Source organism: Enhydra lutris, unplaced genomic scaffold (genome assembly GCF_002288905.1).
Source record: "Enhydra lutris kenyoni isolate GAN:26980312 unplaced genomic scaffold, ASM228890v2 scaffoldscaffold13, whole genome shotgun sequence".
In the NCBI taxonomy this organism is placed as follows: Eukaryota; Metazoa; Chordata; class Mammalia; order Carnivora; family Mustelidae; genus Enhydra; species Enhydra lutris.
The window spans coordinates 6,623,903-6,640,191 of record NW_019154097.1 but is presented as its reverse complement, the minus strand read 5'-3'; the positions used below and the strand labels follow the sequence as shown (position 1 = coordinate 6,640,191).

General features: G+C 42.4%; 1 protein-coding gene across 3 annotated transcripts in view; it reads right to left on the bottom strand.

Moving 5' to 3' along the window:
- LOC111146043 (tudor domain containing 7) overlaps nucleotides 1-10,450 on the bottom strand; it is an 82,761-nt gene extending 72,311 nt beyond the window's left edge. The window contains exon 1 of one of the 3 annotated variants that reach the window (XM_022501417.1): nucleotides 10,378-10,450. Coding sequence is in view for 1 of the 3 variants with exons in the window: in XM_022501415.1 (XP_022357123.1) it covers nucleotides 9,903-9,917 (15 nt within the window). In the remaining 2 variants the exon portion in view is untranslated. Of the gene's footprint in view, nucleotides 1-4,116; nucleotides 4,240-9,902; nucleotides 9,953-10,377 lie in introns of those variants that run through there. The other 2 variants (XM_022501415.1, XM_022501416.1) reach the window with 2 other exon arrangements.
- Between the last annotated feature and the right edge of the window lie 5,839 nt (nucleotides 10,451-16,289).

Genomic DNA, 16,289 nt, shown 5'->3' with positions numbered 1-16,289 from the left:
GGAATACTTCTAAACTCATTTTATGAGGCCAGCATTATGCTGATACTGAAACCAGAAAGAGACATTATAAGAAAAGCACAAACCAACTTCCTTCATTAACATAACTGCAAAAATTCCTAACAAAATATTAACAAACCAAATCCAACAATATGTAAGAAGGATAACACATCATATCAACTTTATGGTTTACTCTAGAAACACAAGACTGGCTCAACATTCGTAAATCAATCAATGCAACTGACTGTATCAACAGACTAAAGGAGAAAAACCACATGGTAATAATAGGTGAAGAAAAGACATCTGACCAAGTTCAAAATCATTTATGATAAAAACTCTCAGAATATAAGAAGGGGACGGCCTCAACCTGATAAAGAACATCTGTGAAAAATCCACAGCTAACATAACACGTAACAAGAAAAGAACGAATGCTTTCTCCCTAAGATTGGAAATAGGGCAAGAATGTTCACTCTCTTCATTCCTATTCACTATCACACTGGAGATCCTAGCCAGTGCAAAAAGACGGATTTCCAGATTTACTTAAAAGTATATTAATCAATGTAATGTAGGTATTGTCAAAAGGACAGTCATCAATGGAACAGAATACATAACAACAGATATAGACCGACATACATATAGTCAACTGATTTTCTTTCTTCTTTTCTTATTTTTTTTAAGTTTCCAATCAGTATTTTTTTTTTTTTTACTGTGTTATGTTAGTCAACTGATTTTCAACAAAGTTACCAAAAGAAATTCAATGGACAAAGTTCAATCAAGAGTTCTGGAACACTATTTATCCATATCCAAAAAATGAACCTTAAACTATATTCAAAATTAAACTAAAATAAAAACCCAGATCACTTAGGTCCTACTTGAAAAAACTAAAACTGCAAAATGTTTAGAAAAAAACAAAGGCGTAAATCTTCGCAATCTTGGGTTTAGCAAAGATTTTTTATTTTTAGAATACAGAAGAAAAAACTGACAAATTGGATTTCATCAAAATTTTAAATTTATGCTCTTTTAAATATAAATTTCTGTTGAGAAAATGAAAAGACAAGCCACGGACTGAAAGGATATATTTTCATAAAACACCTGGTAAAGGACAGGTAACCAGTGTATGTAAACAACCCTCAAAACTCAATAAGAAAACAAAGAGCCCATTTTAAAACATGCAAATTATTTGAACACATACTGAAGTTTACTAAAGTAGAGATGTAGATGGCCAAAAAACGCATTCTTCATTAGAGAAGTGAAAATTAAACCCACAATGAGGCATCACTACCCATCTATTAGAATAAGTTAAACTTTTTTAAAAAACCAACAGTATGAAGTGTTGATAAGAATGCAGAGCAACTAGAATTCTCATACATGTCTTGTGGCTTGCAGAACAATACTTTGAAAAGACATGGCTTGACAGTTTCTTATGAAGAAGCATGTTTTTATCATACAATCCAGAAAACTTACATGTCGGTCATTACCCAAGAGAAATAATGACATATATTCATACAAAAACCTGTACCTAAATATTTATAGTAGCTTTATTCATAATTACCACCCAATTAGAAACAATCCAAATGTCTATCAGCAGGTGAATGAATCAACTAGCGTTGCATATCCATGCAGTTAAGTAGTACTCCGCAATTAAAAGGAACAAATTATTGATACCTAGAACTATGTGGATGATTCTCACACTATGCTAAGTGGGAGAAGCCAGACACAAAAGACTATATGTTGTACGATTCTATTTATGTAATATTCTGAAAAAGGCAAAACTACAGGCATAGAAATTAAATCAGTGGTTGCCAGGGGATGGGAGTATAGGGAGGGGACAGACTGTAAAGGCGGCACAGGGAAATTTTGGGAATGACAGAAATATTCTCTCTTGATCATAGAACTATAGGGGCACCTGGGTGGCTCAGTTGGTTAAGTGTCTGCCTTCGGCTCAGGTCATGATCCCGGCGTCCTGTGCCTCGAGCTCCCTGCTCAGTGGGAAGCCTGCTTCTCCCTCTCCCACCCCTCTGCTTGTGTTCCTTCTCTCTCTGTGTCTCTGTCAAATAAATAAATAAATGAAATCTTCTTAAAAAATTCATAGAACTATAGACAAAAGAGGGGGACTTTTATTATATGTAAAGTATATATCAGTAAGTCTGAGAAAAAGAAGTTCTTTCAAGTTTGCAGGCAGTTTGCAGGCAGCTCTCACCCTCTCATACACGTGCTGTCCTGGCTCCTGGCAGCCACTGCTCTGCTTTCTGTCAGGATAGATCACTTTTTCCTGGTGTTCTTGAGTTTCATCCATGTTTCCACACTTAATAGCAAAAACTTCTCATACTATGATAAGCAGTATTTCACTGTGTAGACATGCCACAATTCATTTATCCAACCGAATGTTGATAGACATTTGGGTTGCTTCCAGTTTGGGGGTATTATAAATAAAGCTGCTTTGAATTATATAAATCTTTGGGTAGACATGTTTTTCTTCCTTTTGTGAGAATCCAAGTTCTGAGATTTGGATTTTCTAAAAATTTAATATACGTAATAATTCTAGGAGGAAATTGTTCTCATTCTATAGATGAGAATGCCAAAGCTGAGGGAAGGTAAATCACCAAGATATGATAAGATGTATGGAAGCCACTCACAGGGATGGTTCAGATTCCAAGTCAGTGATACTGACAGGCACTCTAAAGGGTAAACAGAAAATTCATGGCAGCAAAAGATGACAGCTGTAGTGTCTCAGAACCTCCATTCCCTTGATGTCCAACTACACTTTCCTGAGTGTGTTGGGGAGCAGCTCAGAGAGGATGGTTTTGACACCTATATTTCAAGGTTGCCAGAAGTTAAATCTAACATGTAAATTCTGGCTCTTAAGTAGTAAACTTCCAATGTAAGAGACAGACTTTGATTTGTAATGGTTCCTGGCTCAACAGTTAAAGATCACTGAACCTTCACTGCAGTTATTTCTTCAAATAGGAAAAACCATAATGGAGGCTGGCCAAGTTCAATTTGTAAGAGGAAAAGCTAAAGGATAGCCTACTAACCTCCCAGAGCCAAGCCTCCCAAACTTTTTTACCCCCACCTTTCCCATCTTTCCTTCAAAACTCTGTCTCTCCCACCTGTTCATCTAGAGCTCTTCTGAGTAAATAAAGCTGGACTTTGCATCTCTGTATATCTGCAGATGGGCCCGGACTATGAATTATGCACACGTGATGTGTAGATATGATGCCAGGTGGTCAGCACACACGTAGGAATACACCCACTTGCGTGTGAGCAGGGTACCTGGATCCATTTGGACCAGACTGTTTAGTACTGGCTCCTCCCTAGTCAGAAGCACTATAAACTCCTGCTGAGACTATCAGTAGGAAGGACCTATCCTTCATCTTGAGGAGGAGTTTCTATTGCCTCCTCCCCTTCTTTCTGGAAAGAGCATCTTTTCCATTACCACCTCCTCACCGTGGTCTACTTTTCTCCAGCTACATTAGTGGGTGGGCATCAATCACTAATTTGTGGGGTTAAAAAAAATTCTCATAGAATTCTACTCACTAATGGACATCCTGTGACTAAAACATAACAGAACTCCAGTATGCTGCTGGCTCTAAAGGACAAGTCTAATCCCATCTTAGAAGCTAAACAGAGACTGGTTCTCTAGGCTGCCCTATGTGAAAGCCTTCTACTCCTTCCACCCTTGGGAGAGCCACTTCAGACCACTTTCTCTCAAATGTCCCCTTTACCTTCCCAAGGTCTGCTCTGAAAGAACTGCTGGTAAGGATCTCCCAAACATTAACCATTTGGGGGTGTTGCTAACTAGTAGTTGATATATTGATTTTGATTTGATTGTGGGGAGAGACGAGGGATTGTGGAAGGCTGTGCCCATGCCTCCTCTTGCTAGTGTCTCCAAGTTCAATAACACTATGCAAAGAGCACTTATTTTCCTGGGACAAATCCTTTCTCCTGGGGCTCTCACCTCCTTCTCTGTAAAATGAAGCAACTGAGTATTAGTGACTCTCAACTCCTTACCACCATCACCACGTGATACACGAAGAGAGACAGGCTGACATTCACAATTCCCCCATTCCTGACTGTCTCGTGGTGATGGCTCTAGTCCATGCCAACAGCATCTTTTGCCTGGATTGGGGCAACTGCCTCCTTGCTGGTCTCAGCTTCTACTTCGCCTCCTAGAAATCTATTCTCCACACAGGGGCCACACAACTCACTGCCGCAGTTTCTTTGAGTATTTGCTCAAAGGTTACCTTCTCAGCAAGGCCTTTCCTGGCCACCCTATCCAAAATCCAAACTGTTATGCTGGCTGTCCGGTATTCCCTACACCCCTTCCCTACCTTATTTCCCTCCTTTGTACTTATTACCACCCAGTAGTCCTTATTTAATTGTACCATCTGTTTCCCCAACTTGATTATGAGCTCCATGAAAGCTGGTATTTGTGGGGGGTGGCTCAGTGGGTTAAAGCCTTTGCCTTCGGCTCAGGTCATGATCTCAGGGTCCTGGGATCGAGCCCCACAACAGGCTCTCTGCTCAGCAAGGGGCCTGCCTCCCGCTGCCCCCCTGCCTGCCTCTCTGCTTGCTTGTGATCTCTGTCTGTCAAATAAATAAATAAAATCTTTAAAAAAAATCTAAAAAGCTGGAATCTGTGAGCCTTTGTTCACTACTGAATCCCTAGAGCCCAGCCCACAACAAGAGCTCAATAAACATTGGATGAATGAGTGAGAAATCGTCCATCTATCTAATACTCCTTTCTACTTACTAAAACATAGCATAATGCATGTGAGCTATTAAAGGAATCATCTTAAATTTCTTTATTAAAAAACAACTTGCAAATTTTAACGACTGTCATTAACTGACTGAGACACCCCATTATGTCACCAGGCTGTGGTTGAGAATCATCAGGTAGATTATTTCACGGCCCTTTCACTCTGAGCCAGTGTTCTCAATGACCCAGTGTGCCTGTAAGAAGTTCACACATACCGATGAGCCAGAGGCACAGCCTGAATACCAGTAAGTGTCTCACACTGGCATGTATTCCCTGTTTTTCAAACATTGTGCCTATACTGTTGGGATTCACAAAGAAACTGATACTGAATTCACAACAACTTTTAGTAGCTATATCTTTTTGGAGGGAAAGGTGGTCCCTTGGGACTATGAGACTGAAGATCTCACAGCTGGTGAGAAGCAGTTAAGCACAGTGAAGCCTGGGAGGGAAAATATGACTACACATCTTGTTCAGATGTAGGTGGTATTCTCATGCTTGTCAGTTTCTTCCAGTTGGATCCGTGATTCCTACATTAGTAGTATTACTTTGGGCAATGACCAAAAAGAAAGTTACAACTAAAATAATTTTTTAAAAACAATCATTATTTTCTAATCTATATTGCTTTAAATGCCTTAAATTTTAATTCCTTGATTGTCATGGCATTTTTTTGAAATTTTCTGAAGATGGCAATTACACTCAATAACTTTTTTAAAAAGCATACAATACTCTCCTCTAGCTATAAAAAATTAAGTTTATTATCTTGGATGTCATCCATTAGAAGCACAAGAGGAAGTTTATGAGAATTTCAACTCTGGGCCTCAATGGCAAACCTTTAGTCATGCTTCCCCCAAAAACTAAGTTTCGAAGTTTCTCCAAAGTAGCTCCCCAAATTTTTTAAGTTGCTGCTTTGACTTGTCAACTCTCTTTCCTCTTTATTTCTACTCTCTGAAAGTGCTGTGACAAATATTAATTCTGAGTTTAAGAAAACTCAAGTTACTTTTATTTTGAGAATGTTACTCAAGTCCTGGTGACCATAAATTAGGCTAGGCTGGGAGAAATAAGGCTGGCTATCTCTGTTTTAGAACACAGCTTCTCAGGTTAAAATTCTTAAGGGTTTCCTTAATTTCCTTAAGAATTAAAGGTTTCCTTGAGAATTAAGGATATTCCTTAAGAATATTCTTATTCTGAAGACAATATAGGGTCTGCTTGAGCTGACTAAGAATCCTAAACAGCAGAGTAAAGTAGAGGTGGGTCTGGGGAATTATTGAATCAGAGTACTTTTGATCTCAAAAACTAACCAAGGTCAGTTAGCAAAGACCTTAGGAAGGAAGAAAATGGCCACAATAGGTCACAACCAATTGCATTTGACTTTCACTTCCTTCATCTTGTTCTTTTTCCTCCTCCTTTTCTTGCCTCTCTTCTGAATGACAAGCATCAACAGTAGAGTTCTATGAGCTTGGAATTCAGTACTTACTTGCGTTTCCTGGAAGCATGGTGTGGATGGGAAACTACCTATGAATATATGTATTAAATGGCTAAGAGCACAATGATAAAAGCATTGGTATATCGGGGAAATGTTTAGTACAGCATTAAATTTGAAATACCAGAATTTTCCCAGATTTTCTTATTTGCCTCATTAACATACTTATGAACTGGGAAGCTTGTTAAGAAAGCAACTGGATCTCCTCCAAAATTTCTCACTTAATTAGTAGACAAAAAGTCACTTACTGCTTTGGCAAAGGCTCAGGGAGCAGAGATTCCATGCTAGACCACAAGCCCACAATGTTCCCACACCCTGCCCGACTTAGGGAAGCAGCATAGAATGGTGGGCCCAACCTCACAGTAGAGAGCTGAGAGAAGCATGGAAAGCTGGTGGGCACCTTCAGACCATCTCCTCCAAACCCTTCAGTTTAATAATGAGGAAACTGAGGCCCAGAGCAATTATTCTAGGTCTCACATATTCTCACATATTTTTGTGGCCAGAATCACAATAAGAACCCAGGTCTTCTTGTTTCCAAACTTAGGGCTTCCTTTTAGACAGCTGCTCCAAATGTCTAGAATTGCCTTCTCTTAAGTAATTTGGAACTTAGGGGACACTGACTTCGTGATCAGCCCTTAAAGTGGCATGAAATAGGGATCAGCCATGTTCTGATTTAAGGGTATGGGCACCCAATCCCAAAAGAATCTCTAATTGTTGCAAATATTCAGTATGGCAATTGACATTTCCTTTTATCCTTTCACTCTGTCCTTTTTCTTTTTATTACACAATAAATCGTAGAGAACTCCAAAGTGCTAATAATGTACAAGAAGTGGAGCAAGGAGTAGGGGAAAATAATAACCTTTAAGAAAGCAATATTTAAATAATTTAAATAGCCTAAAATAACTCTCATACTCAAAACTGTGTTTGGAAATTCACAGCTTTTCTCCTTAATATACCTGATAATCGTCCTGAGAAAGTCTTATTCTGAAGAATGTGGTTTCAGTGTCCTCTAGATACAGCCTTTACCACTGACTGAGCCTCCCTGACTCAGTCATTTACATGTTATGTGCTTCCCAGAGCCCGAGATTCCTCACTACCCATTAGCCCAGCTGGCCCAGCTCTCACCTGTGCATGTTCTTCTCTAAATTTCTCTTTTCTCACCTATTTCCAACTGTCCTGTTTGGCTCATCTTCCTCAATGTCATAAATCTGCATTTCAGAGTGGCACTAAACCCCAGAAAAAAATCTGAAAAATTATTAGGGTAAATTGAAATTACCGAGTAACCTCTCTTACCTTCTTCAGTCAGTTACACAATTTTTAGTACCTTCTTAGGGCAAATACTTGTGGTAACTGATTGCCCATTTACTTGAAGACACTATTTTAGCAACATGCCAGGCCCTCAAAGTTCAGAATGTCTGTGCCAAAAAGATTTTAGATATCATCTAGTTTATCCCAAACCCCTCATTTTACAAATCAATAAACTGAGCCCAAGAGAGGGAAGGTTTTGGTCTAAGACCCTTCCAGGATGATTTCTCATCTTGCAACAGTTTAATATGTTTTTCTTTCCTATTACAGTATAGTCTACTTGTGACCACCTGAATTACTCCTTTACCAACTCTTTTTAAAAAGAAAGAGTAATTAACACCTTCAAGTGATGACATATTTCCATAGGGCATATTTAGGGAGCATTTTTATTTATTATTATTATTATTGTTGTAATTTCAAGCTCTAAGCTGTACATGCATTACTAACTACATATTACAAATAGTAAGTAAGGGGTTTCCATAAATCTACATATTAGAGAAAAAAAAGCTCTTGCAATAATAAAGTTAGGATTTGTGATCTTAATCCTAGTTCTGCTACTAATTAGCTGTGACCCTTTGAGTGAGTCACTTCAGGTCACTTTTTTTCATATGGAAGATAGGAAGACGGACAAGAGCTGTGACTCTCAACTTTCCTTGGAGTCCTTCAAGTTCTGAAGTGGGAGCCAAATATCTAATGGAAACCATAGGTTGGCTTCCTCCTGACAAAGCTGCACAGCTATAATATTGAGTTTGCTTTGGGGTCATTGGGCATTTTGTGCTGACCAGCAGCTCTAACTGGCATATATACACATTGCAGCTAAAAATCACAAAATCAATTACTTTTAGATAGTTTGAATGACAAAATTTTAAAAAATACATTTGGCCCATTGGGGAAATAATAAAAAGAATGAAACCTTCCAAAGCACAAAGACAGGAGTAGAGGGCAAAGAAAATAAGTTTTGCATAGAGAAAGAAAAACCAATTCACATAAATATGAAATTACATTTCACTCAAGTACCAAGGAACTTGGGTCCTTACTGTATTCATCTGCTGATCCTGAAAGTGCCCAGATGCAAAGCCCTCTGTCGAATCTCAGTTCTTGAAAACAGCACTTGATCAAACACAGAGTGGGCACTTAGAGTTGGTTTACAAAGTATTTTCCTTTAAATTCATATTAAGTCTCCAACTAGATTACATTGTACAGAGAATTTAAAGAGCAGTCCTTCAAGAAGTTTACATCTCTTGGTACAAAACACAGTAAGTTCATTCAGCCATGTTCAACCAATACACTTAAAAGGCATTAGCAGGGATTATGTTCCATCTCCAGTCTACAGTCTCCAGGGACTGAAATCCGAAGGCACTGCCAACGGCTGCCTCACAGTCTCACTGTGTTTAACCAGCAAAGAGGAAATCTGTGTGCCACCAAAGGGCCCTGGGCTGGGGCACAGGAGATGTGGATTCTAATGCAGCTGGCCCCGGGACCAATTACACTGCACCCAGCACAGTACTTTGCATGTAACTGATGCTCTGAAATGTCCATTAAGTGCAGATGGAAAAATCCCCACCACGGGCCAATTAATCTTATATTAGAGGACTCCAAGAAACTGAAATCCAATTACGTAAAATATGGGAAATTTGGTGGAAAGAAAAGAGTTAACATTTTTTGATCATTATTATAAACCAAAGGATTTACAGCAGTTACCTCACAAAAGCTGTGTGGACTTATGTTAAACATTTCCATTTGATACACAGAAAACCAGGCTCAAAGAAAGTAATTTATTCACCATCCACAATCAGTAAGAGGAGCAGCCCAGATTCCCAACCCAGGTCCGCAAAGCCCACACTATTTGCAGTATGCAACACCTACACATCCAAGCAGCCGAAGGTGACTTAGAAATTTGGGTCTAAGTTTCATTTCTGTCATTAAGTTGTGGCATATCACTAGGCAGAACACTTTGCTGCAATTTTTCCACCTGCACGACTGGGGCGGGGTGGGGGGGGCAGTGGGGGTTGACCCAGATCAGTAGTTTGTTTTGTTTTGCAGGGCAGTAATGAGAATCCTTTGGGGCCAGGACTTTTTCTAATACAGGTATTAACCTTTCTTGCTCTCTGAAACTATTTGGGACTGGTACCCTTTGGTTATAACCGGAAATATATTAAACCCCGCAAGCGGAACGTAGAAGAAAAGTTGGGCGGGCTCTAAGCCCCCTCCCAGTAACTTGAGGCTGAGCACCTGACCCTGTTGGATCTTGATCAAAGTTAAGAGACAACTCATTCATGAATTCGTGTCTCCTTCCTCGCTGTGCCCCGGCCTGGGTCTCACGGTTCGAGAGCCTTGTATAGTATTTGCGCCCCGCATTACCTGAGCGGCCTGCATGTTCCGGTCCGCAGAGAGGCCCCTGCCTTCGAGGGACTGAAAGCTCAGGGTGTAAAATACCGAGCTCAGGCAGCCGGGGGTTCTGATATGCCCTGCTCCAGGCGGGCGGCTGTGGAACCACTTCCTGGTCAGCGCCTCCCGCCCCTCGTCCACACCCGCACTGCTACATTTCCCCGTTGCACTGAGCGCTCGGCGGTCTGTCAGGCTCCCGGGCGGACGCCCAGCCTGTAACCCAGCGGCCGGGGAACGGGTCCCATCAGAGATTTAAAAAACACAACGCTCTGGAACTCCAACTCCCCCCGCGGCATCCCCTGCGGCTGCTGGGAAGAGGCCCCAGGCCCGTTCTTGTCCCGCCCGGGCCACTGTCCCGCTAGTGACCCAGGTGCTCCGCGCCCGCCCGAAACCTCGTCCGACGTCGCCCAGCACCTGTCGCACCCGCAGCGGCAAGACGTGCGCTCACCTCGTCCCGGGGGCCCACGGCCCGTCCCCGCGCCTCTGGGCCCAGCTCCCGCCGACGTCTCAGCCAGGGACACAACCGCGGCCGCCGCCCACTTTCGGTTTCCCCGCACGGCCGGAGCCGCCCCGCGGCTCGGGAATCACCTCAAGCCCCCGCCCCGCCCCACTCTGCCCCGCCCCGCTCCGCCCCGCCCCGAGGGCCCCCCGGCCTCGGCTCTGCGCACGCGCGGGCTCCCCGGTCGCGTCGGCCCACGCCGGCGTCCGCGCGTGGGAAGGGAAACCGACGCCTCCTAGCGGTTTCTGCGCGTGCCCACGCACGGGCCGTCGGCGGAAGACGACTGCGGAGCGGGCTCAGGCGCGCCTCCTCGTGGACAATGCAAGTACGGGCGGGCTGCGAGGGCCGGGGACCCAACGGGACCCAGCAGGACCTCGCCAGCACTTGTGCGCTCCTACACCTGCCTTCATTCACTCCTCAGACATTTCACTCAACTCTTGCTCACTCTTTTCGTCATTTGCGGGGACAGTTACTTTTCACTCTCCCAGACATCCACTTGGTCCACTCGTTTCCCTCAGGTTTTTTCACAAGCGTCACCTTTTCAAGGAGGGCGCCACTTTCGAAAAATGTCAGTCCCCAATATGTTCTCTCTCCTCAGCTTTCTCTCTCTTAACACCTATCGGGCACACTGTATTTTACTAATCTTTTTCGTTGTCTACTGTCCTCAAATTAAAGCTCTGTGAGCACAGGGATATTTGTCATGTTCTACAGGCTATTCCCAGAGCCTAGAATTGTGCCTGGCACAGAAGGGTGATGTCAAATTCATTCCTTCGTTCATTATAAAGTTATTGAACACCTAATATTCACTTATTTCTTCTACACATTAATTCTACCAAGATATATTGAGCATATTGCTTTGTATTCCTTAAAGCAACATTGAACACCTCCCTGCGTTTATTCTGTATTCATTTATTGGGGTCTGCTGTTTTATCAAGCAGTATTTTTTTTTTAAGATTTTATTTATTTGTCAGAGAGAGAGATTACACAAGCAGAGGGAGAAGCAGGCAGAGGGAGAAGCAAGCAGGCTCCCAGCTGAGTGTGGAGCCCGATGTGGGACTTGATCCCAGGACCCTGGATCATGACCTGAGCCAAAGGCAGCCACTTAACGGACTGAGCCACCCAGGCACCCCTCAAGCAGTACTTTTTTTTTTTTTTTTTTTTTTTTTTGGTACAGCTTGAGTGTAATTGGCATACCGTAAACCTCACATTTAAAATGTATAATTTGATGTTTTCATGTATGTGTACAGCTGTGAAACTATCACTATACATCCATCACCCCAGAAAGTTTCCTTGGGTCACTTTTGTAATCCTCACCTCTTGTGCCTCTGTCCTTGCCCCCTCAACTGCTGATCTGCTTTCTGTCACTATAGATTAGTTGACTTTTTTTTTTCCAAATATTTTATTTATATTTATTTTTAGAGAGAGCATGAGTGGGGGGGTGAGGCAGGGGGAGAGGGAGAGAGAATCCTCAAGCAGAGTCCACACCCTGAGCACAGAGCCCAAGGCAGGGCTTGATCCCAGGACCCTGAGATCACGACCTGAGCTGAAACCAAGAGTCAGACACCCAACCTACTGAGCCACCCAGTGCCTCTGGTTTGCTTTTTCTAGGGTTTTATATAAATGGAATCATACAGTATATGCTGACTTTGGGTGGGGGTGGTGGTGTCCAGCCTTTTTCACTCAATATAAATATGTTGAGATTCATCCATGTTGTGTGGACCATAGTTCATATCTTTTTATTGCTGAGTAGTATCCTAGTACATGGAGGTAATAAACCTACCATATGATCCAGTAATTCCATTTCCAGGGTTTACCCAAGAGAAATGAAGGCATATGTCCACATAAAGGCCCGGACAAGAATGTTCACAGCAGCCTTGTTCATAATAGCCAAGAATAGAACCAACACAAATGCCCATTACTAGGTGAACGGACAATCAACCAGCACCTACTAACACCCACTCTTATGTAATTTTCATGGAGTGCGTACTATGTTAAAGCACAAGCCTACGCTTGCGGAGTTTTTTTTATTTTCAGTTTAGTTTTTTTTTTTTTTTTTTAGGTTCTTTTTAAGTAAACTCTATATCCAACGTGGAGCTCAAACTTATGACCTGGAGATCAAGAGTCACATGTTCTACGAACTGAGCCCTCCAGGAGCTCCTTGAGGGGACTTTTGGTTCAGTGAAAAGGGATAGCAGACAATGAAAAGGTAGATTGGAAGTAGACCATGGAAGTCCTGAGAGCCCACTTGGGAGTTTGGGCTTCTCCCCAGAGGCGGTGGGGAACTATTCAAAATCTCCTTTGTATGCTGTTCTCTTTGATACTCCCACAACTAGTCTCTAACTAGATCGGCCCAAATGTCTCTCCCTGGCGCTCCTCTCCGTCCCTGCTGCTGTATTTCAGTCTGTTTAGGATCTCTCTCCCAGTCTGCTCTAAACACTGCAGTGGATTTAATAGACCTAAAATATAGCCAGACCCAATTTGGACTCTGCAGTGCTGATAACCTCCTCTGGTTCCACTTTTAAGATGGGAAAGATGTAAAAAGCAGCTCCCAATTGAAAGAGTGCCAGTTGGAATAGAAAATTAGGAAAAACTCCAGAGTCCAATATGCAAGGTAAGTCCTAAAAGCAATGTAACGGGACCTCAAGTCTGAGATTAGTTGTCCTTGCAAAGGAATTCTGTGTTTGGACTATCCTATATACAAAGAAAAATGATGCTCTGTAGCTAGTTTTTTTTTTTAAATTCAGCTTTTTCCATGAATATTTTACATATAATAAATATTTTAAATGTACAGTTGGATGAATTTTGACAAATGTATTCAGTCATGTGTCCACCCCCACAGTCAAGATGTAGAACGAGTTCATCATTCCAAAAGATCCCCTGTGCCTCTTTGAGTGTCTGGGTGGTTCAGTAGGTTAAGCTTCTGACTCTTGAGCTCACGTTATGATCTCAGAGTCGTGGGATGGAGCCCTGTGACAGGTTCTGCTCAGCAGGGAATCTGCCTCTGCCTCTCTCACTCTCTCCAACCCTCCCATCCTCTTCTCCCTGCTGGCACTCTCTTTCACAAATAAATAAATCTTTTTTAAAAAGTTCCCCTGTGCCTCTTTATAGTTAATTTCTTCCCCCTCTCTCCAGCCCCAGGCAGGCATTGATCTGACATCTATCACTATAGCTTTGCCTTTTCTAGAATGTCATGTAAATGGAATCATATAGTGTGTAGTCTTTTGTATCTGGCTTTCTTCACTTAGCATAATGCATTTGAGAGTCACTCATGTTGTCACATAGATCAGCAGTCTGTTCCTTCTTATTGCATAACAGCATACCATCACAGGTATGGGTGTGTCACGATTTGTTTATCCATTCACATTTGATACACATTTGTGTATTTCCAGTTTGGGACTATTATGAACAAAACTGCTATAAGCAATCACATGCAGGTCTTTGGGTGGTGACATATTTTTCTTGCATTAAGACTTAGAAGTAGAATTGCTGGTTGTAGAATCAGTGTATGTCTAACTCTATAAGATAAAACTGTCAGATTGTTTCTAAAGTGGCTGCATCATTTTGTTCTCCATGCCCCCACCACCTGCCAGCAACATATGAGAGTTCCGGTTCCTCCAAATCTTCTCAAGTCCTTGGAATTGTCAGTCATTTTAAGTTTAGCCATTTCAATGGATGTGGATACAGATATCACATTGAGGTTTTTAATTTGCATTTCCCCATGACTAATGATATTGAGCATCTTTTCATGTGTTCATTGGCCCTTCCTATATGTTCTTGGGTAGTGTCCATTCTGCAGGTGGATTTTTGGCTAAGACATATCGGGAGGTTCTCAGAACTCCATGGGTAGCTGACATAGCAAGGAGAGGTTAGGAAGTTTGTTTACTTTCTTTGGAAATGGTCCAAGGCCTGGGGAGTTCAAGAATTAATTCCCATGCTCTGGATGTAATTGGATTATGGGGGAATCAGAGATGACAAATGGGTTATGAGAGAAGGAAGTCAGAATATGTGAAAACAACACATGGATATAAAATTTGGCATATGATCTCAAAAATGGTTTGGGGGCACCCACTAGGAATCTGTATTGAAAACTGCCTTATATGAAGGCATATATCCTGAGGCCAAAGAGCGGAGTTTTCAGAATGAACTAGACTGAGGGAGAAGGTATTCTCTCTCAGCAAAAGCCCAAGATCATCTTTGGATGACAGAAGTGGGGGCCAGGAGCCTCTGTGGCTCTCCCTCAGGAGAGGCAGGCACAGCTTCCACCCCCAACGGCTGTCGAGAGGATGTGATCTGCACAGGTGGCATTTGGATATAGGGGAGTGGATAGGAGGGAGCAGCTGGCCAGTGGGCAGCAGCCTGGCAGGTAATCTGTGCCCATCCAAATACTCCAGAGAGAGAGAGAGAGAGAGAGAGAGAGAGAGAGAGATTGTCATGGAAACAGAGTGCAAATCAAGACCCAGGTATAAGGAAGGAAGTTGGATTTATGGCTGCCTTTTCCTGGGCTGAGAAAGGTGCGACTATTAGGGTGAAATGTCCACCTAAAGCCCTTCGTGCATTTTTTTGGAGAGAGCCACCTTGGACGCAAACACCAAAGCACCTGTACAAGGCAGACAAGGCCAAAACCATTGGTTGAGGCACCTCTCTGTCCTTCCCTCTTTCCCCTCTCTCAGTCCTGCAAGACACCATGTAAAAAGAAGGGGAGACAGCAACCGTGCTCCAAGACCATGTCTGTGGCTCACTTAGTTTTTATTTCTTCTGATGGAGTGTGTGGTATGCGATACAGTCTAAGAAAGAGACCCCCTTAACCCTCCTCCTCTGAGTTTCTCTGACTACCTCTGCCATCAGCGGCTCTTCCACTCTCCAAAATTGAGAGGGGCAATTTTAGAGACCTCTAGATATTCTCATCTTACTTTCCATCTGAACTCATCTGTTTCTTCCCTATATTGTCTCCAAAGAGAAAACCCAAACCAAACCTCTCATGTCCATCACTTTGCATACTGCCGAATGAGCCATAAGGTCTCAGTTGTGGTGTTATTCAGTGTCTTCATTAATTCCTCTCCGGAGAAATCTTCCTTGCAGGCCCACCTGAAAGTGACTTCTCCCTGGGCTAAGCTCCCAGTGTAACTTATTTGTCCTGCAAAAATGTTTACAGCAGGGGAACATGTTCTATGTCTCATCTCCCTTATGAACACTCGAAAGACTTTACATTTGTCTTTTTTTTCCCTCTGAGTTACTTAACTGCAAATAATTTCAGCAATAATAATTTTAAGTCCTTCTCAAAGCTAAACAACAACGTGTTCAATGTTATATTATGTGGATTAAGCCCAGCCTCACTGGTACTTTTTGCTTACACAAGGTCAGGAAAAATGGATTTATAACAAAAGAAATTTTTGGACAGATCTATGTTATGTTTGGTGAATCATTAACATCGTGATCTTACCCTCTCCGGTCAGCTATTGCCTCGCAAACAAGTATAGAGGAATTTCTAGACAATTGCATTTGTTTTAACTGAGTTAAGAGAAACAAAACAAAACAAAACAAAACACTGAAGGGAGAGATTGCTGGGGCCCTGCTAAAATCCAGGCCCTGATAAAGCTCAGGATGTGCTGATCGAGCAAAACTCCCTAATCTGTCCACAAAGGCCTCCAAGGTGAGTCAGCTGAAAGGGGCTAATCCCCAGAAGGGGCTGATCCCTAAAGCTGTAGAGGCCACACAGCCATCGAACACTGGAAAACAGGGGATAACAAAAGCTTAAAGCCATATTGTGTACAGCAAGGTCATAGGACCCATGGGGGGAGGGTCTTGGCTTCTAAGAGGTGGCCTCTGTCCCTCTGGAGCTGTGGTTCATTCACCCAGCCCAG